The following is a 22319-nucleotide window of genomic DNA, read 5'->3' as shown; positions in this document are numbered from 1 at the left end:
GAGTGAATACACAGAACTTTCAGCAATATCTGTTTCTCTTCACAACCACCACTGATATTCATGTGTCGTGATTTATGTTTGTAATATCATCAAAGGTAAAACTGTTTCTGTTTGTAATATTCCCTGGAACTACAACCAAAAAACCGGAATAAGAATACCAATCTTCGTGAACTTCTGATCAAATCTAGTCTCGCCATGCAGAAGCCATAGTAGCACGTACATAAATCCAAACAGAGCGTTGACCAAAAAAAAAAAAAAATCCAAACAGAGTTTACACATCAATGAATTTTCAGGGATGCATTGGGACTCAGTTATGGAGAGGCGAAGAGCCAATAAATACCCGCTTTATTAGTTAATTTCTAATACTTGATAAATTAAATAGGAATTTTACAACTATATATTTACACAAATTAAACGATCCAAAATTAATACTGTTATAATGCATTTAATTTGTTAATAAACCAAAATTTTCAAAGATTAGCAAACCCAAATTTAAGGTCAAGGAAATGAATCATTTTAAATGATGTATACATATACATTTTTATATATTGGTGTACGAAAGTATATAAAATTTAATTGTTTAGACATCAATTAAAAAAATAATTTTACAGATAAGATCAGTCAAATATTCAGCGGAATAGCAGACCATCTTTGTCCAAAAAAAAAAAAAAAAAGCAGATCATCTATTTTTATCGGATATCATTGTTTTGAATATATACCATATTTTACTGTTATTATTACCAAGAGTCATATCAGAAAATAAATATTCCAAAATTTTAGAGTACCCAGTCCTAACTCCTACCTAGATTGAGGTCAACAAATATGGTTCAGCACCAAATTTTAAGTTTTTTAAAAGCTTATATTCCAATTCAAATTCATTAAAAAATGGATTATTGGGTATATAATATATGTGTCTTTAATTAATTTTGTTATTAATTATTTAATCTTACTTCCCACAGAGGTAAAATTCCTAACATTTTTATATAATATTTTTCTTTTTGCATTGAAACTAGTAGAAATTACTCTCAGTAGATTTCTAAATATTTATATTAACATAGTTATTTTATAAATATTTAATTATTTATATTAAGATTGATATTTTATGGGCAAACATGATCTTTTCAAAGTATACCAAGTCAACACAACCCATATTGTAAGTTACATTTGACAGTCAATATAAAGAACTGTTCAAGTCAAGTCAAGGCGTGTGAAGGACGATTAATCATCATGTTTGAGAACGATGCTTAACCACACTGACTTGGAAAAACTGAATCCATTTACAACATCTTATATAAATTACTCATGTTGTCTTTGCTTGCATCGCATATCATTTGATCACTTCAAAACAACTCCACAGCATTGATTACAGAAACACCCAAAAAAAGAAAAACAGTAGAAGTTATTATTAAAATGAAAGCGAAATCAAGAAATGGAGGTTTGTTTGCAATGATGGTTCTTGTTGTTTATTGCTTCTTCGAGAATATGGGTAAGCCTAAGTTTCCTCTCGTGCACGTATATATTAATATATGATCATGTGTTAATTACATTTATCTTATTAACGTATATTATATACTTTTTGTTTTTTTGCTGTCTCTAACGACTAAACTTAAATCTTTAATAAAAGACAATGTTATCGTTATTTATCATAGCCAGGATCTCGGTCGAGGTTTCGCCTTCTGAACCTGTTGGAAGTTATCTACCTGGAAGTTTATTTGCTCTCTACAACAAAGACAAGATGCTAAAACCGTTCCCATCTCATAACGAGTATCTCAAAAGATTCAATCTAGCCTCAGGTTTTTGTTTTAACTTAAGTATAAAACCCAAAGAACTAATAGTTTTTGAATCATCTTCTTATATATGCTGATTCCATATATTTTATGCAGTGGATGCTTGGCAAACAGTGAGAAGTAGCTGTAGAGATGGTTTCATCACTTTGAGCATAAAAGCAATGCATTTCTTCGTCTCAAAGCTTATGCAATTCAGATATTCAATATCAACAGCAATTCCAACGAGTCGCTCGGGGACTTCTCGAATTATTTTCTGGGTAACACTAACTCGATCAGTTTCGTCCATGGCCAACGACACAGTTCTATGATATCTTTTTTTTTTCATCTTGATAGATAAAGTGTGGTTTGGTGATATGTATGTGAGCCAGTGAGCCTGTAAGGCTTTAACAGTGAGGTGACATTAGAAAATGCTTGTAACTATAGAGGAAAACATATACTTGGTAGGGAAAATTCCCAAAAAAAACACCAACTATTTAATATTTGCCAGAAAAAAACATGAATTTTTTTCGTTGCCAAAAAAATACGCAGACTATTTTTTAGTTGATAAAAAATACACGAACTATTATTTTTTTCCAGTTTCTCCTCGTCTCCGTTACGACCGTTAACGGTAATGTAACGGCGTTATTATTTTTGAAAAAAATCCCAGAAAAAAACACAAACTATTTATTTGTTGCCAGAAAAATACATGAACTTTTTTTATTTGCCTGAAAAATACATAATTTTTCATTTCTTATTTTTCCATCAATGTTAGAGATCATAGCTCATAACTTTCTCTGCTCTCTTGAACTTCATACAAGTTTTCACTACTATTTATGATAACTAAATTCAAAAACAAAAATACACAATTAGATTAATCGATTTCCAAATTTCTCAATTAGTATTGTTTTTGCATAAATAAATGGTGAATCTTGTTAGGTTACAAGAGTTGATGTCCCACAAAATGGCTATAATCTATGATCTCGATCAAGTTTGCGTACACCAGCCCATTTGATGATTTACACTGGCTATAAACATCATAAAAGGTACTAAACTAAAGAGATGCATATTTTTTTAAATGTATACAAAAGTCTACAAAGGTGGAGATCTCATAAAATTTTAGAGAAATGTTGATGAAGTTTCAAAATTTGTAAAGTCAGTATAAACCCAAAAACAACACTAATTGAGAAATTTAGAAATTGATTAATCTAATTGTGTATTTTTGTTCTTATTTTTGTTATCCTAAATAGTAATGAAAATTTGAATGAAGTTCAAGAGAGCAGAGAAGGTTATAAGTTATGATCTCTAACATTGTTAATAGAAAAATAAGAAATAGAAAATTAAGTATTTTTCAAGCAAAGAAAAAAAAGTTCATGTATTTTTCTGGCAACAAAAAAATAGTTTGTGTTTTTTCTGGAATTTTTTTCAAAAATAGTAACGCCGTTACAATACTGTCAACGGTCGAAACGGAGACGAGGAGAAACTGAAAAAATAAATAATTCGTGTATTTTTTATCAACTAAAAAATAGTCTGCGTATTTTTCTGACAACGAAAAAAGTTCATGTTTTTTTCTGGCAGATATTAAATAGTTGGTGTTTTTTTTGGGAATTTTCCCATACTTGGTAGAATAGTATTTTGTCAATCAGTTGCAAACTTGTAATAATAATAATAGTAATAATAATATATTATTGGAAATTAAGAGTACTTCAGTTGGATAAGCTTTTCGATGGATTTACGAAAAATAAAAATTGTGGACACAGATGTTTTGTGATGGTTCATAGAAATATACAGATAAGTTTTAAGGTTTTGGTTGGTTATGTTTATCACCATATCTGGGGAGGAACCCATGGGAGCTGCCAGCTTTCGACAGAGCCTGTCACCACTTCACATAGAGGTAGAAGCTTTGGTCTAGGCGATCAGATGTATGATTGGGGCTGATGTTCAGGAGGTCGTTTTCCTTACTGGTTGTTTCGATCCGGTGAAGATGGTGTATTCGTCTGCTTTTTCGACTTATTTGGAGGCGATTCAAGATGACAAGAGAGAATTTCCTTCTTTTTCTTTATATTTGATTTCTCGTAGTGAAAATGTATAAACGGATAATCTGACGCGACGTGTTCGTGCTGAACCGCATTCTATCATTTATATAAACAACATCCCTCGTAGTTGGCTCTTTTGAGTTGAGTATAAAATAGCTATTGACCAAAAAAAAATGAGAAGAGTAAACAGCTGCCCAGAAATAATATGGTACGGTCGAAGTTGAATATTATTAATATGTATATTTCTATCTAGATATATTCAAAGGTGCATGAGGGCTCTTGTGTGGTATGCAACACCCTCAAACAAAGAAAAGGTATATGACAGCTTGTGTGGAAATAGATATCAATCTTCGAATCAATTGGATTTACAAATAGTGGAGGTTATTTTGTGGTTGTACATAAAAATGAAAATATATAACACTTTGGTTCCGATAAATATGACCACATTTTATGTGAGATTTTTGAGTGTTCTTCTCTAAAAGTCTTGCAATTATTTGATATTTGTCTATTTGGGCTTCTTTATTTCCCACTAAAAACAGTCTATTTTTAAAAGACTTTGACCCTACGTCTTTATTATGTTTTTGTTTATTATGTCTTTATTATGTTTCTCAAAGATATATTTTGTGTCATCTCATTGCTCGTTAGGTCGTTATAGCTAGGGTTCAAATGATTATTTTAGGGAAGTGTGATCCACACTTATAATTTATCTACATTTTTTTTTTTGAAAATTGTGTTCATTAGAGAAAAGATTGTAGTAACTACAATAGGTTGTTACAGAAGTTAGGCCTTGCCAAAAAAAATAAAAATCAAGGGCTAACTATATCAAAGGACTCCATCATTACAAATTTCTTAACCAGTCGCACAAAAGGTGTTTGAAATTTTTGTGATGACCCTTTGTAAGAATAGCATCCCGAACCTGCCTGTCGATAACGTTGAACTGCACGTGTGGTGGAGTGCATATGTTGTTATGCAAGCGATTGTTCCTTTCGAGCCACATAGTGTAGATGACAGCATGTGCAACAAGTCTTCTTAGGGTCTGAGTAGATCTACCATCGGGATTCTGCCCTCTCTGGCGCTTGGGGGGGTCAGGTAGTTCGTCCTCCTGGGGCATTTCTTCTTGGCGATTTACCAGCGCCTGGTTCGCTGGCTGTTGAATATCATTAGCCAGGCCGTTGTTTGCGTAGCCTCGTCCGCCAACTACTGCGCCACGGCCACCGTTAGATCGACCACCTCGCCATCCTCCGCGGTGACCCCTGCCTCCGCGGATGCTCTTGGGCTGAAAGACGGCTTCGACTTGGCCAGAAAGGTACTTTCCGTACAGGTAGTTCTTTAGATGGACGCACTCATGCGTGGAGTGGCCGGCTATCATGTGGAAATCGCAATACAACTCCTTCAGGTCGGACGGTTGCTAATTTTGGCCGTCCACTTTGGAGACCGTATGGACGATGCTATTCTTTCGATCCTGAGGGTCGTGATGCTTCCAGGGCTCGTTATGCTCGTCGCGACTTTTAGCCTTGGGGAGATACGACGGTGTGGAGGTTGTTTTTGCTGCCAATCGTGCGTCCTCTACCTCCACGAGTGCGAACCGAGAGGCTCGGTGCAGCGCATCATCGAGGTCTTTGGGTTCCCGGATGTTGAGATCCTTCCGCAACGGGGATCCGGGAAGTAGACCCTTTCTGAAGGCAGCGATTGCGGTGTCTCGGAGACGTTTGCCAATTTATCCTTAAACCTGCCTAAGAAACTATCGATGGATTCGCCGGGTTCTTGGGCCATTTCCCAAAGGTCCGAACTCGTCACACCTTGCTTGTTGAAAATTCAATAGTGTGTGAGAAAAGCCTTTGACAACTGGGTGAAGTTATCGATCGAGTTTGCCTCAAGCCTTGAGAACCAAGTTAAGGCGGGTCCGGAAAGGCTATCGACAAACAGCTGGCAATATCCGATGTCCCTCTGTTCGTCGGTGAATCGCGCTTTTGCCGCGGTCGCCATAAAAGATGTCATGAAGAGGACTGGATCCTTGTCGCCGATGTAGGTTGGGAGTTTTAGCTTAACGTTTCGTATGGCGGCCTGCATAATCCGTTGAGTGAAAGGGGTTTGCCGAGTGACCTCGACGATCCTGTCAATCTCTGGAGCTGTGCTGATAGCCCGATGGAGAAGCGTATTCATGTCACGGATCTGCGACTGGATCTCCTCGATCTCGAGGCAGGGTCCCGTGTTTGTAGCTGGGGTGACCGGGATATCCGGTGTTTCTTGGACTCGCGAGTTCGGGTTCGTCGGTCGGATGCTCGACGTAGCTTGAAGGGGGAGAGTCCTTCGCTCTGACTGGTTGACAGTTGGTACGTCATAGAAGTCGAGACGACGGGTGAGATCGCCCATCCTGAGTACAGGTGACTGCCCAGCAGAGATCTGTGACGGGGTCACTTGGGTCACGACGGCGTCGACTCTGCGGTTGGTATCGGAGATCATCTGGTAGATCTCTTTTGTCATGGTGCCAAACAAGATCCTGAAGTCTTCCATGGAGACGACCTGCGGGTTTTGGACCGCTGTCGTAGTGTGAGCAGGGAGATCCCCGGTTCGTGTTCCGAGTTGTTGTTCTGTGGCGCACGTCGCTTCCTCGTCCAAGGGTTGTTCATCCGAACGCTCCGCTTCGAGGTTGACCGGTTCTTCGCGAGTTCGCCCTGCTCCCTGGCTGGGCTCTCCTTCAGATCTGACCTCAACTGGGAGTTCGGAGCAGTTATCGGTTGGAGTAACCGATGAGGTGGCGTTGCATCGAACGTAAATGGCTGTCGTTTGCGCGGTTGGGGTGCCACCCTGTGTTTCGGTGTTGCCCTGAGGAGGTGCGAGGCCCGTGACCTCGGACATGCTTGAGGAAGTGCGGTTTGCGCCGGTGGTGTCGTTGTTGGTGATTGGAGACATTGTCGGATGTTTCGAAAGAAACTTTTTGGTCGAGCTGCTTCGAGAGATTGGACTTGTAAAGACGATTTTGCGTCCCCACAGACGGTGCCAAATGTAGAAACTAGGTTTCCACAATGAATTTGTTTAGTGGGGGAAACAAATTCAAGGAAGTAATCTCTTTAGAAAGTCGATCTTAGCTTTCAAATTAGAAAAATGGCTTAGATCTCTTAGAACTCAGGCTAGGGTTTTTGCTAAGAACAATGGAATAACTGAATTATTGTATTAGATGTTGGATGATTTACAATGGAGAAGTCTCCCCTTATTTATACACTTCTCTAGATTACATAATATATTGACTTTTCTTATAACTCGAACTAAGATAAGGAAAATTACTTCTTTCCTCGAGTCGTCCATCGGGCGAATTGGGAAGTCGGCTCTTCATCTTCAAGGCTGGGCTTCCCTCTTCCAAACAGGCCTCAAAATAATACCTAATTGGGTATTTAACCGGATTCCCGGTTAAATAATCAAATTATCTTTCTGGTTTAGTTTGTATGTTGGGGGGTGCTAAATCCCGCACCAACAATGCACTTTTGATGGTCCTTGAATTTGGTTTTGTCGCCAAGGAATATATATTTTAAAATGTACAGTAAATGAATTTGTACAGTACTTGTGTAATCTGCAACACGTATTGTCAAAGCAAAAAGAAATGAATTTGTTCGTTCGGGTTCGGGTTCGGCTTTGACATGACTTTTCATTCTGAAGTTGTTGGCAACTGGAACCAATGACGCGACACAATGTTGTTCTTTTATGTGGCACAACGATCTATTCACCAAACACACCGATATATCATAATAATCAACGAACAAATGTTTTAATTGTCTTAACATTTCTAGCAACAAATTTTTAAGATCCAACAGTAACTACGAAACAAGCACCAAAACAAATTGTTTATCGTAGACTTGTAGTAGTCAAAGAAACATGCCAAACTTCATCGATGATTAAACTACCTAATTTTACTTTGAAGGTTTCCCATAATCGGTCCAATATTTCTGGATTGCAAAACTGAAAAATTTGTGTCATTTTCGTATATATTTTGCAAATAATTGTTATTACCTCAAAAATCTAACATCTTAAAATATGAACTAAGCAAATAAACTCTCTTTGCTTATGTTCTAGATTGGACATGAGTGTACAAGCCTACATGAGTGGTTTAGAGAAATGCACAAAATTATATGGACTAACGATCTTGGGGTGAGCAGAATTACAGAACCGAATGGTTTTTTACGAAGTCAAACCAAAATTGACAAAACCGAAATGCACAATGTTATACATATATGGAATAGCTTTATTAGGGTAGGGTAGGCTTGGGCGTTCGGATATCGGATCGGATTCGGTTCGGATTTTTCGGATTTTGGATTTTTTGGATATTAACTCTAACATCCATATGGGTATTTATAAAATTCGGATCGGTTTCGGTTCGGATTATTTGGATTTCGGATCGGTTCGGATATTATTGTAGACAACCATAATATTTTATTCGGATATTTTTTAAATATGATTGTATCCAAATTACCATACTAACCGAGCCAATAAAATAAAAAAACAATATAAATGAAGCAAATGACAAGCTCTAAGTTCAAACTTAAATCAAACCATACCAATAGATAAAAATCTGACATACTAAAATCCAAAGTGAAGACTCAATGAAAAAAAATCAAAACCAAAGTAAACCATAGCATCCTAAAGAAAAAAGAAATAGCAAAATTAAATAACATCCTAAATCAAATTGAACGTAGTTCAAAATAATTTCAGACCATAGCAGCAAACTTCTTCGGGATATCAATTATTCTTATATTTTCGGATATATGTAGATATCTATTGGATATCGGTTCGGATCGGATATTATCCGATATCCACAAATAATGGAAGCAAAATCCGATCGGATATATCTTCGGTTTTGGTTCGGTTTTAATCCAAGTTTTTCGGTTCGGATACGGTTTGGATTTTCGGATTTGGATTTTGTGCCCAGGCCTAGGGTAGGGTGGGAAAAATTACTGCACCGGACGATTCTTTTTAACCAAACCAAAATTCATAAAAAGGTTAATCTTTCCACTAAAATTTAATCCTATTCTGCCCTGAATGAATTTTCTTCGTAAAATTCGAAAAACCCAAAACCCGAATAACCGAACCAATTCCGAACCGAATAACCGAATGCCCCCTAACCGGAAGAAAATGGGTGACGTTTGGCATAAATATAATAAAAAGAGGAATTTAGAAAACTTTACTAAAAAGGAGGACTTGCTTTTGTAAATTCTAAATACTTGTCTGCACTCTTTCGTTTCTGCAGATTGCAGAATTTGGGGGTAATTGCTCCGATGCTTTCTTCATAGCAACTCTTTATCACAGACCTGAAGAAGCTTTGTCCCTCGCCGTTTCTCTTCGCTGTGAATCCAGAAACCAACGGTTATGCGCCAGTTCTGGATAATTTCTTCAGGGATCGAACCGTCGGCTAGAGATCTTGAAACAGATCATTGAACAACACACGAAAACCCAATTGAGCTAAATGGAATCCGACTCTGTCGCAGCGTCGTCTCCAAGTTCTGATGCAACTACGTCTCATTTGGTACGCGTTTTTGGATGATTCTGGTTTTTGAAAATGAGATAAGAATTTGAGGGTTTAGTTCAATTTCCTGATGCTGAAGTTGTTGTTTCCTTATTTTGAATCTTACCAAATCCAAATGTTACAGTCGTGTTGCTTTGCTTCGGTTAGTCGCTAATTTGGTGTGATCGTACAGTCATGTTGCTCTTTTTTTTTTTTTTTTTTTTTTTTTTTTGTGATTGTGCAGCCTAGTGTATCAGTACTTTTAGATGCTCTTGAGCAGTCTGCAACTACACCCAGGATTGCAAATGGTCTTTCACAGAGGCTGTTACGTTCGTTACAGCTTTCAAATGAAAATAAGCTTTCTTTCAAGGCATTGAATGGAGCTTGTCGTGTGCTCAGATTGGCTTGTACTCAAGCCAGGGAAAGTAGGAAGCCTGTCTCTTTAGTAGAACGTAGTGACAGTGGAGTTGTAGTTGATTCACCTGTTAAGAAGTCTGATTCAACAAGTCATACAGAGGATTGTTGGTTTGAGTGCGTGGAATCATGCGTTGGGATTTTCACAGAGTTTTTCTCGTCGGCAGATGATGCAAAAGTTTATGTTTTGCGAAGCTCTGTTTGTGTTGATTGTCTTTTTGAGCTATTTTGGGAAAAGGCCGTAAGAAACAATGTGATGAAACTTATTATTGATCTCATGAAGGTAGGTAGCTCTTTCAAATAAGTACTTATAAGTAGTCTTTACTATACTTTTATTGATCTTTTAGCTTGTTAAGGAGAATGAAATGGATTTTTTTTATCCATATTTTCAGATCAGGCCTTCGTGTGACGAAGACAAAAGCGCAAAATCGCAAGTGTGTTCTAAATATCTAGAAACTTTCACTCAAGTGAAGGAAAGAGAAAATGATTTTGTTGACTTATCGGTTGATCTATTGGCGGGTATGAGGGATTTGATCAAGACTAATTCGAGGGTAGGACTCTATGTTTGTTTGTTATATAATGCTTGTAATGTCTGTTTGGCGTCAGCTACTCCTACTGTAGATCCTTCTCTTTATTTTGTGCTTCCTCTAAATTTTCTCCTCTACTGTTTTGCCAATCCAGTATTACCAAGCCCTGTTCCGTGAGGGGGAGTGTTTCTTACACATTGTCTCTCTATTAAATGGTAATCTTGATGAAGCAAATGGAGAGAAGTTGGTTTTAAATGTCCTTCAAACTCTAACTTCCCTGCTTGCGAATAATGATACGTCAAAGGTGATTCTTCTTTTCCTTTGCTCTTCGCTACAGTAATGGTCACTTAATATTGGCTTGTTCACTTATCACCTCTGGATGAGAAAAAAACATGGGGTTCGTGGAAGAAGTAACTTTTTGTAGCATATTTAGGGACAGAAAAATTTGTTTCTTTAAAGTTTCTGCTTACTGTGTTACCAAAATAAGAATATCGCTTCTCTCCCCATGATTCATGTAGATAAGGCTGATGACATGTCAATCTTACTTAACTTGATTTGGGACTGAAGTAATTGTGAAAGAAATCTTGGAAGTGTCATCTCAAATAGTAAATTAGCAGAACGAAAGACATATGAACTTTTATTGTTTTGGAAGACTTTCTGAGCTAAGTTCGAATCTAAAGGTCTCTTGCACTGGTATAATTAGTTTTTGCAACTGCTTCCTTGTGCCCTTCAGTTTGCATTTAAAGCCCTTGCGGGCAAGGGTTATCAGACACTGCAAAGCTTATTGTTGGATTTCTTCCAATGGAAACCTACCCAAAGGCTCTTAGACGCATTACTTGATATGCTTGTTGATGGAAAATTTGATGATAAAGGCAGTGCTCTTATAAAGGTGATGTAGTTTCCTTAATTTATCAGTTAATGATTTATCTTTTAATTTCCTTGTAATACCTAGTTCACTGGGGCTAACTCTATTATCCTGTTTCCATGTTTAATTTGTTCTTCCTATCCAGAATGAAGATGTTATCATACTTTACTTAAATGTACTTCAGAAGGTTGGTGCAATTCTCGTTACTTAGATTAGCCTTTCCCCATATTTTGGTTTTGGGATATATCCTTACTGTGGAGGTGTATGATTTGGCAGAGCAGCGAGTCTTTGCAGTGTTATGGGCTAAATTTGTTTCAGCAACTCCTTAGGGATTCCATATCGAATCGTGCTTCATGTGTTCGGGCGGGAATGCTTCACCTTCTTCTTGATTGGTTTTCTCTGGAAAATGATGATAGTGTTATCTTGAAAATAACACAGCTAACTCAGACAATTGGTGGCCACAGTATTTCTGGGAAGGATATACGTAAGATATTTGCACTTCTTCGGAGTGAAAGAGTGGGGAATCAACAGAGATACCGCTCGCTTTTGTTGGCTTGTTTGTTGTCAATGCTGAATGAGAAAGGACCAACAGGCTTTTTTGACATGAACGGGGTTGATTCTGTAAGTCTTTGTCCCACTTGAGAAAGTTTCATACTTAAAGTATATGTGCTATCGTACTGCTACAACTAGTTGAGACAAAGAATAAGCTCATCAGTTATTTAAAGCTGCTATTGCATACTGATTAATTTACACTGCCGTAACTGTATCAAACATGCCTCAAATTTAAATGGTAAATGTTTAGACATAATGGCGGCTTTATAGAGGTGGAAAGTATTTGCATTTTTGTTTCCAAGAAATGGTGGTACTCTATTGGAGATATTGATGCTAATGTGTTACACTTTTCTTGGTGAGTAGAGAAATTCTGACAATTTTTTATACTTAATTCTTACCTTTTTTGTAAATTATTTTTACATTCGCAGGGGATTGTAATCAGAACACCCGTTCAGTGGCCTGCAAATAAGGGGTTTTCCTTTTGTTGTTGGCTTAGGGTAGAAAGCTTTCCTGGAGATGGCAAAATGGGTGTGTTCAGTTTTATGTCAAAAAATGGAAAGGGTTGCTTTGCTGCTATTGGGAAGGATGGACTATCGTATGTTGTAAGACACTTTTCTGAGGGTTTTAATTTTTGTTTCATTCTTTACATTTACTTACGCCTCTCTTAATACAATTTTCTCTGTGTTTTTTTTTTTTCAGTCTCTGAATCTGAAACGGCAATGTGTAAATGTGCATACCAACTTGGTCTGTAAAAAATGGCATTTTGTTTGTGTATCTCATAGTATTGGAAGAGCATTTTGGGGTGGAAGCCTCTTGAGGTGTTATGTTGATGGGGATCTTGTGTCATCTGAAAGATGCAGGTTATTCCACATTGATTTTTTCTACTACATTTTTTAAGGGCTTGTTGTAATATCCATAGAATTATTGACAAGTCAGATTATGTAATGCTTGGTTGCTTTATATTTTCTAATTACAGTACCTGATTTTGTTATCTTATGTTTTAGCTATCCCAAAGTTACTGATGTACTTACCAGCTGCTTAATTGGTACAAGAATCACGTTGCCACATATCCAAGATAACGATGGCCTGGAATCGATCCGAGATGTTTTCCCATTTCTTGGCCAAATTGGCCCTGTTTACTTGTTTAATGATTCCTTGTCTTCCGAGCAAGTTCAGGCCATTTATTCGCTAGGACCAAGCTATATGTATGCATTCTTGGAAAATGAGATGACTGGTCCCTTTTCTGATAATCCATTTCCAAGTGGTATTCTTGATGGGCTTGCATCTAAGGTTTCCTTTGGACTGAATGCACAGGTCATCCACCCTTTAAGCAATTCTTTGCTATCATTTATGCCAATCTTTAATAAGAAATTTCTTTTTTCTATTTAAGCAAACAAATTTTTCCTCCTTTTAGGCGAGCGATGGTAGGAGATTGTTTAATGTGTCTCGGGTGTCAGATCATTTACAAGAAAGGCTCGCATTTGAGGCCGATATTATGGTTGGTACTCAGCTATGCTCGCGGCGCTTGCTCCAGCAGATTATTTACTGTGTCGGAGGGATATCTGTTTTCTTTCCTTTGATTACACAATCTGATAGATGTGAAAGTGAAGCATTGAAAGAGGAAAATTCAGCTATGCCAACAAAAGAGCGTATGATAGCAGAAGTTATTGAACTTATTGCGTCTGTCTTAGATGAAAATCCAGCAAATCAGCAACAGATGCATCTTCTCTCTGGATTCCCCATACTAGGATTTTTGTTACAGTCTATTCAACCGAAGCAGCTCAATCTAGAGACGCTTTCATCCTTGACACACCTATTCAACGTTATTTCAAGCTCTGGTATGTGCTATGATTGCCTCATACTAATGCTTCACTTCTGGTACTATATATTGCAGTTGTGTTTATACCTGAAGTGGAAACGTTTTTCTAATTTTGGTTTGTTCTAGAATTGTTTTTTTTTCCTCCAATGATTGGAATCATATACTGTTTTGTGTAGCTAGTATATTTAGTCGGATTCTTGCCTTTTTTCATCTGTTAATTCAGTATTTAAAGTTGGTTATAGATCACGGGGCTGGTTCTTTAAGTTTCTTTTTATTTTATTTTTGTCTATCCAGGGTTTGCTGAGCAGCTTGTGGAGGATGCGATATCTAGTATTTTCCTGAATCCTCACATTTGGCTCCATGCGGCTTATAATGTGCAGCGTGAACTTTACATGTTTCTCATCCAACAGCTAGATAATGATCCACGACTTCTGGGAAGCCTTTGTCGACTCCCAAGAGTTATTGACATAGTATGGAACTTTTACTGGGAATCTGAAAAATACCTTAAAGGAAGCAAGACTCTTATACATCCAGCTCGGACTATTACAGAGAGACCAAGTAAAGATGAAATTCATAAAATTCGTCTCCTTTTGCTGAGCCTAGGTGAAATGAGTCTGAGGCATGTCATCCACTGTAAAAATACAGTTTCTTTCGCCTCTATATTTTTACCCTTTATATAGCTAGCTTTAAATACATCATAGGATATTTTTTGAAACTTGTACTCAAGTCCATGTATTCAGTTTTATTCAAAAATTTCCTCTGTTTTTCAGGCAGAATATCTCATCAGGGGACGTGAAAGCTTTGACAGCATTTTTTGAGACATGTCAAGATGTAGCATGTATCGAAGATGTTCTGCATATGGTTATCCGTGCCATTTCTCAAACATCAGTCCTTGTTTCTTTTCTTGAACAAGTCAATCTTATCGGTGGATGTCACATTTTTGTCAATCTTCTTCAGAGGTAACTTTTTGTTATTTACCCAGCTTTTTTCCTCTATATTATGAGGCAAACACAGTCTCAGTCACATACTTCACATTTTGTGTTTGGCAGGGATTACGAGCCCATAAGATTACTCAGCTTGCAGTTCCTTGGAAGGCTTCTTTATGATGTTCCTTCTGAGAAAAAAGGACCTAAGTTTTTCAATCTTGCTGTTGGAAGAACTAAGTCTCTATCACAAGGCCATAAGAAAATTGGTTCTAGAACGCAACCAATTTTTTTGGCCATGTCTGATAGGTTGTTTCAATATCCTCAGACAGATAACTTGCGTGCGACCTTGTTTGATGTACTTCTTGGAGGGGCCAGCCCAAAGCAGGTATCAGCTAAAGAATGCAAATAATTTGTTCTCAACTTTCCAGAAAATATAGCTGGAAGATCATTTCTAGTTTCTTTTTCATCTTGTAGGTTTTGCAGAAACACAACCAGGTTGATAAGCTCAAAGGCAAACCAAGCAGCTCTCACTTTTTTCTTCCACAAGTTTTTGTTTTTATTTTCGAATTCCTGTCCGGCTGCAAGGATGGATTAGCACGAATGAAAATAATCAGTGACATACTCGATCTTCTAGATTCAAATCCTATGAATGTTGAAGCTTTGATGGTATATACACATATCGCTGTAATTTTTAGTTATGCAAGTGATAAAATGGCAATTTAAAATACAAAATCTTATGTGTAGGAATTTGGATGGAGTGCATGGTTATCAGCGTCTGTGAAACTTGATGTGATAAAAGACTACAGATCTGAGTTGCTTAATCATGATGACTTGGCATTAAATGAGCAACATTTTGTCAGAGGTCTCTTTTGTGTTGTTCTCTGTCACTATATTTTATCTGTGAAGGGAGGTTGGCAGCAACTAGAGGAAACTGTGAATTTCATACTTTTGCAGAGTGAGCATGTAAGTTAATCAAACCTTTTATTTTCCTTAAATCTTAGAACAAATTAGTTGTTGTTCCGTGCTTATTCTATTTCATCACAGAATGATGCCCCATACCGGTCTTTTCTCCGCGATCTCTATGAGGACTTGATTCAGCGTTTGGTGGAACTCTCATCTGAAGATAATATCTTCCTTTCGCACCCATGTCGCGACAATGTACTGTATCTCTTGCGGCTCGTTGATGAGATGCTTGTCCGTGAATTTGGCAGTAGGCTCCTGGTATGACCTACCTATTCTTGGTATTTCATTTTTGTCATGCAGTTGATTGTTGAACTAAATTGTACTTAATCCATGTTGACATGATGCAAAATCTTGTGAAACTCCCTTCTTGTCCTACGTGTTGCTTGAGATTTATGGAGTATTTGCTTGCGTTTTTACGTTTCCAAGGATTGTTAACTAGGTTGATATTTAGATCTTTTGGTGTCTCTTTACATTCATTCATTACATGTACTTGCTATGAACAGTTAGTCAGGGTGGTGAAGGTATTAGTTAAATAATTTAGTGAGACATCTTGGATTAACAAAAGTTACTTGACGCTCTCTAAACTCAGATAACTTCATTGTATTTATGGTCAATGCTAACAAGTGGTTTGATCCAGTTTCCTGTTGTTAAGAAAATCATATATGTGCTTTCCTTTATATAATGTCAAATTTTTCTTCCAGTTTCCAGCAATTAGCACTGATTTTTCAGAGGATTTATTACAACTTGGAAATCGTGAGGACCACAGTTCGGGGCTAGACGAAAATTTTCAACGATTTTTGACGGAAGAAACCTCTAGGTATGTTCTTTATGGATTTCATTTCACTGCATCATTAGTTTCGTGCCATTTACACTTTTGTTTCAAAGTTCTCATAAGAAAGTATTGTATAAGGAGTTGATTACCTGTATAAAGTATAAATTGTAACAAGACATGCAATCATCTCCAGTGTGAATAGCATAATATCCATTATGAGTACATAGTATGGGTAGCATAACTTTAAGTCCATGATATTGTTGTAGAGAAACATAACTGGCCTTCCAATAAAATATATGACACGTGAGTTTGGGTAAATGTGGCTAGTGTTTTCTGTGTGATATAAAGCATATTACTTGGTTTCTTTCTTCGATTCTCTTTGTATATTTCACTTGTTTTAAAATATATGAGAAGCTACTTTAACAGATAAAACACCATCTATTTTACTTTTCTTTTACGATATAGTACAACATTCCAGTATATTGATTAGAAAGAGAAAGCTTTTCAGTGACTGATTTGTAATATTTGCTGTTTCATTTTCTTGCTTGCTAGTTTTGGTTATGCTGTAATTGATCATTCATTTTCCAGAAACACAGAAGGTCAGCAGTCTTGCACCACAGTAACTGAACTTATGACCAATGAAAGATGGTGGAATTTGTATGACAATTTATGGAGAATAATATGTGATATTAATGGAAGGGGTCCGGTAAAGATATCTCCCAAATCTTCATCTACTGGTCCCTCTATTGGCCAAAGAGCAAGAGGCTTAGTAGAATCATTGAATGTTCCAGCTGCTGAAATGGCCGCAGTTGTTGTGTCAGGAGGGATTGGCAGTGCATTGAGTGGAAAAATGAACAAAACAGTTGATAAAGCCATGCTCCTAAGGGGGGAGAAATGCCCGCGAATCGTGTTTAGGCTCGTCACCCTTTATCTGTGCATGTCTTCGCTGGAAAAAGCCACTAGATGTGTACAGCAGGTGACCTCACTGTTGCCTTCCTTTTTAGCTGCTGATGATGAACAAAGCAAGAGCAGATTGCATCTCTTTATTGGGTGTTTGCTTTATGTGAGATCCCAGTATGGAAAGTTAGACGACGGGGCTCGTTTTCATGTCTTATCGCATCTGATACGTGAAACCGTTAGTTGCGGAAAGTCCATCCTTGCCACCAGTGGTATGATTAAGGATGACAGCTCTGATTCTGGTGGAATCTTCAAAGAAATGGGCTCTATCCAGAATCTTATACACAAAGACCGTGTGCTTGCTGCAATCACTGATGAAACAACATACATGAAAACATTGATATCTGATCGTACTCGTCAAGTGCAAGCCCTTTCTGAAAGAAATAATGAAACATCGTCTTTAGAATGCAACAGCAGGAAAGCTTTTGATGATGAGCTGAAAAACTCGTTAAAAACTGTTCTTACATGGGACGAAAATAGACGAGTTGCAGTGCAATTAAGCCATGAAGAGCAACAGCAAAATGTTACTGAGAAATGGATTCACATGCTGCGATCTTTGATGGATGAGAGAGGTCCTTGGTCTGCAACTCCTTTTCCTAATAGCATTTTAAACCACTGGAAACTCGACAGGACAGAAGATTCTTGGAGGCGTAGACCAAAATTGAGACGAAATTATCATTTTGACGAAAGGCTGTGTCACCCACCTTCTACTTCCACCGCCACTGAAAATGAGACTTTAAACGTTAGTAATGAAAGCAAGTCTGGTGTAATACATATACCCGAACAGATGAAGAGATTTTTACTAAAAGGCATTCGCAGGATAACTGATGAGGGTGGCCCAGAATCCTGTGAGAACGACAGCAGTCAAAGTGAGCAAAGTTTCATGGATACTTCTGCAGATATCCAGTTCTCGGAGCTTGTGAGAACCAGCAGTGGCCTCAAGGATGTCGTACAGGATAAAGTGGATGCATCCTCTCTAGAAGTTGATACCAGCGAGGTACATAATTTCACAGATTTTGAAGAAGTAGACAATAAAGTGGTTATGTATAACATGCTTTCGCTTTATTTCTCAGGTGTTGACATCAGTTCCTTGTGTTCTTATAACTCCGAAGAGGAAACTGGCTGGTTGGTTGGCAGTTATGAAAAATGTTTTGCATTTCTCTGGGGAGTTTTTGGTGGAAGGAACTGGTGGATCAGCCGTCTTCAAGAACTTTAGCACTACAAAGGGTAGTGATGTAACAAAGGCTGACAATAAACAGAACCTTGTCAAATGGTCTTCACCTTATGATAGTGAGACATTCCTAGATTTGGAATCAGGAAACAACAATAAGAAACCATTAAAAAAGGTTAAGCGCCACAGAAGATGGAAAATAGGGAAGGTAAAAAACATTAAACTAATTTGAAAATTCATGCACCTTTTCAGCATATTAGATAACGTTTGATGGTCATGCTGCTGATAGGTGAAAGGTGTTCATTCGACGCGGTATTTGCTTCAATACACAGCTCTGGAGATTTTCTTCCAGGAATCTGTACCCCCAGTCTTTCTAAATTTTGCGTCGCAAAAGAATGCAAAGGAGGTCGGGATGTTAATTGTTTCTACCAGGAACGACTTCCTGTTCCCAAAGAATGTTGCTAGGGATAGGACTGCAATTATTTCGTTTGTCGACAGACGTGTAGCTATGGAGATGGCAGAAACAGCCAGAGACAGATGGAGAAGGAGAGAGATTACAAACTTTGAATACTTGATGATTCTCAATACCCTTGCAGGCAGATCTTATAATGATTTGACTCAGTATCCTGTTTTCCCTTGGGTAGTGGCTGACTACTCATCAGAGACTCTTGATTTTAGCAAAGCGTCTACCTTTCGTGATCTTTCTAAACCGGTTGGAGCTTTAGACACAAGAAGGTTTGAGGTTAGTATAAAGCAACGACATGAATTTAGTTTCTGAGATTACTGGCATGAATGTATTACCATATGACTTTTTTTTTTTGACAGATTTTTGAGGACAGATATCACAGCTTCTCTGACCCTGATATACCCAGGTACACTGCAGGCATTTTTTCTGTATTGAAGAGATACTTGCCCCCCTCGGCACCTTAGTAATTTTTGTTTATGAACTTAATGCAGTTTCTATTACGGATCCCATTATTCAAGTATGGGAAGTGTGTTGTATTACCTTTTGAGGTTAGAGCCGTTTACATCCCTTCATCGTAGTCTACAGGTATTTGTTTCCCACTTTGACCAATAGCAGATTTCTGGAGTATTATAGGCAATTCTGTTTTGAAATAGATTATGAAAAATGGTGAATACAAATGTATCCACTAAATAGTTCCGTCCGTGGCCAGGGTGGTAAATTTGATCACGCAGATCGTCTTTTCCAAAGTGTTGAGGGGTCCTTTCGGAATTGCTTGTCCAATACAAGCGATGTAAAAGAATTGATCCCTGAGTTCTTCTACATGCCTGAATTTCTGGTGAATTCTAACTCTTACCATCTTGGAGTGAAACAAGATGGTGAACCTCTTGGAGATGTTTGTCTACCTCCATGGGCTAAGGTATGCTTCTCACACATATGATTTACACGGTAGTTTGTAGTTGAGCGCTGAATTAGTTTGAAGTTTGGTGCGAAAATTGAATATGCCACTACATATGTGATTCCTAAGAGTAATTTATTAATGTTTGCTACCCAATCTTGAAAAAAGGAATCGTACTGACGGGGTTGGATTCCAGAAATCCTGAATGTACTCCATTGTTGCATTCTTCTGTTGTTTTATCTCCATGAGAACTTAGGTACGGATTATATATGCAGGGTTCTCCAGAGATGTTCATTGCTCGTAATAGAGAAGCCCTAGAGAGCGAGTATGTTAGTTCTCATCTCCATGATTGGATTGACTTGATATTTGGACACAAACAGCGTGGCAAACCAGCTGTGGAGGTACTCCTGAATAATTTTCGAAAACTACCTTATTTCTTGCCAGCTGTGATAGTTCATATTTCATAAGCATTTCTCTTTTTTTTTTTGTTTACATGGTATTGAAGCTTCCCGAATTCTTCTTACTAAAAAATAAACTTGAATTGCAGGCAGCAAATATCTTTTACTACCTTACATATGAAGGTGCTGTCGACCCCGAAAATATGGAAGATGAATTGCAAATATCAGCAATAGAAGATCAGATCTCTAATTTTGGTCAAACTCCGATCCAAATTTTCCGGAAGAAACATCCAAGAAGAGGGCCACCTATTCCAATTGCACATCCGTTGTCCTTTGCGCCTGCTTCCATTAATTTGACTTCTATTCTTCCCGCTACAACTCATCCCCCATCAGCAGTTCTATATGTTGGTGTAGTGGATTCAAATATAGTTCTCGTTAACCAAGGTCTAACTTTGTCAGTCAAGATTTGGTTGACAACTCAACTACATTCTGGCGGAAATTTTACTTTTTCTAGCGCTCAGGTATGTTCAGTATCATCCTTTTGGATTCTTTCAGTTCGATATTCTTTAATTCACTTCAGTTGAGGCCTCGGTCATTGCAGGATCCATTCTTTGGAGTTGGTTCTGATGTTCTCTCTCCCCGTAACATTGGAAGTCCCCTGGCAGACAATGTTGAACTCGGATCACAGTGCTTTGCCGCAATGCATGCACCACTGGAAAATTTTCTGGTTTCATGTGGAAACTGGGAGAACAGTTTTCACGTCATATCCTTGTCTGATGGACGGGTAGTCCAGAGCATCCGACATCATAAAGATGTCGTAAGTTGTGTTGCAGGTATGCTCTTTGTTTTCTGCTTCTTTTGCCTGGTTGAAGATACTGCTGCTTTCTTAGAAACGAATAAATGATCATGTAGATGAGCTTCTAGCCAATATTAGATTTCTAGAATAGAATGTTGTTAATGTTCGAGAAATATTCCAATATGAAACTATGTGAAGAATAATTTAAGAGTTGGACTCAGCCAGTTCCACAACCTAGGTGCTTTAACTTGTTTATTAAAATAGGCTTCTCGTTAACCAGGTCTACATATTTCATGTTTTGTGATTCCCCAAGCCACTGATGCGTTACTGAATGTATCGTGATGCTGCAGTGACTGCTGATTCGAGTATCCTTGCAACTGGTAGCTATGACACGACTGTGATGGTGTGGGACGTTATCCGCATGAGAACACCTGAAAAGAGGGTCAGAAATACGGCAGACGTAATGCGGAAAGATATAGTTCTCGCCGATGCTCCTTCTCATATTCTTTGTGGTCATGATGATATCATAACCTGCCTATATGTCAGCACTGATCTTGATATAGTCATTAGTGGGTCAAAAGATGGAACATGTGTATTCCACACATTGAGGGAAGGAAGATACATAAGATCTTTAAAACATCCTTCAGGCAGTGCAGTGTCGAAGCTTGCTGCATCGCACCATGGACGAATTGTTTTGTACGGTGATGATGATCTTAGTCTGCACCTCTACTCCATTAACGGAAAACATCTGGCTAGCTCGGAGTCAAATGGACGCATCAACTGTCTTGAACTTAGTAAATGTGGAGAGTTCTTGGTCAGTGCCGGTGACCAAGGACAAATAGTTGTCCGCTCTATGAACACACTTGAAGTAGTAAGACGGTATAATGGAGCGGGAAAAATAATCACTTCTCTAACTGTAACTCAGGAAGAGTGTTTCTTAGCAGGGACAAAAGATGGAGCCCTTCTTGTTTATTCTATCGAGAATCCTCAACATCGGAAACCGAGCCCAATCTGGAGCACAAAATCCTGATTATATCTTCTGTATGTAAATTTATGTCCGATTAATCCATTAGTTTAGCAATGGGGTTCTCGATTTTGGGCTAATCTTGTGTTCTGCAGAGGGGACTTGACACTTTTCACTGCCTTGTAAATGTGCAATATATCTCATCTTAAGCAGTTAAGATGCATAGACAGTAGAGAGATGTTAATTGATGTAACATTACTATACTAGACAATAGAGATGTGGTTGAAGAGGTGATACGATTAGTATACAATACTCCAGGTTTAAAGTGAGGATATACTTCTTTCCCATTGTCAATGACTCAATGTATGAATTTCCGTGGTATAGATAGATAATGCAAATGAGGCTCTGACCGAAACATATACCAATATTCCAACACTACCCCTTGGGAGTCTAATCAAACCTATTTTACTTGGTACATATATCTGACGTTTTTTTGGTTGATTCTTCTTAGTACCCCCATATTCAAGAGATATGATTGTGG

General features: G+C 37.9%; 2 protein-coding genes across 9 annotated transcripts; both read left to right on the top strand.

Annotated features, from left to right (window-relative positions):
• Positions 1–1325: 1325 nt before the first annotated feature.
• LOC104787259 (uncharacterized) lies at positions 1326–2459 on the top strand. The gene is made up of 3 exons (XM_010512799.3): positions 1326–1486; positions 1650–1793; positions 1884–2459. Exons 1-3 carry the CDS (start codon positions 1411–1413, stop codon positions 2093–2095), a joined length of 432 nt encoding a protein of 143 aa, XP_010511101.1. The 5' UTR covers positions 1326–1410; the 3' UTR covers positions 2096–2459.
• A 6515-nt stretch (positions 2460–8974) lies between these two features.
• On the top strand, positions 8975–22125 carry LOC104787260 (BEACH domain-containing protein B). 8 transcript variants are annotated; one of them, XM_087450646.1, is made up of 28 exons: positions 8975–9314; positions 9538–9990; positions 10100–10258; positions 10389–10538; positions 10968–11123; positions 11245–11286; positions 11376–11720; positions 12080–12253; positions 12351–12511; positions 12656–12965; positions 13066–13489; positions 13765–14089; positions 14241–14429; positions 14520–14781; positions 14871–15062; positions 15141–15359; positions 15441–15617; positions 16061–16176; positions 16720–18085; positions 18162–18467; positions 18549–19001; positions 19085–19131; positions 19217–19310; positions 19435–19641; positions 19896–20021; positions 20168–20539; positions 20620–20851; positions 21165–22125. In XM_087450646.1, exons 1-28 carry the CDS (start codon positions 9255–9257, stop codon positions 21842–21844), a joined length of 7797 nt encoding a protein of 2598 aa, XP_087306772.1. In that variant the 5' UTR covers positions 8975–9254; the 3' UTR covers positions 21845–22125. The 8 variants fall into 8 exon arrangements, with proteins under 8 accessions (XP_087306772.1, XP_087306771.1, XP_087306773.1 ...); XM_087450645.1 differs by having other exon boundaries at positions 16684–18085; XM_087450647.1 differs by having other exon boundaries at positions 9037–9314; positions 13765–14093; positions 14245–14429.
• The last annotated feature ends 194 nt before the right edge of the window (positions 22126–22319 follow it).

Source organism: Camelina sativa, chromosome 5 (assembly GCF_030686135.1).
Source record: "Camelina sativa cultivar CO46 ecotype springtype chromosome 5, ASM3068613v1".
In the NCBI taxonomy this organism is placed as follows: domain Eukaryota; kingdom Viridiplantae; phylum Streptophyta; class Magnoliopsida; order Brassicales; family Brassicaceae; genus Camelina; species Camelina sativa.
Note: the sequence above shows the minus strand (reverse complement) of the source record. Positions and strands in the feature narration are given on the sequence as shown.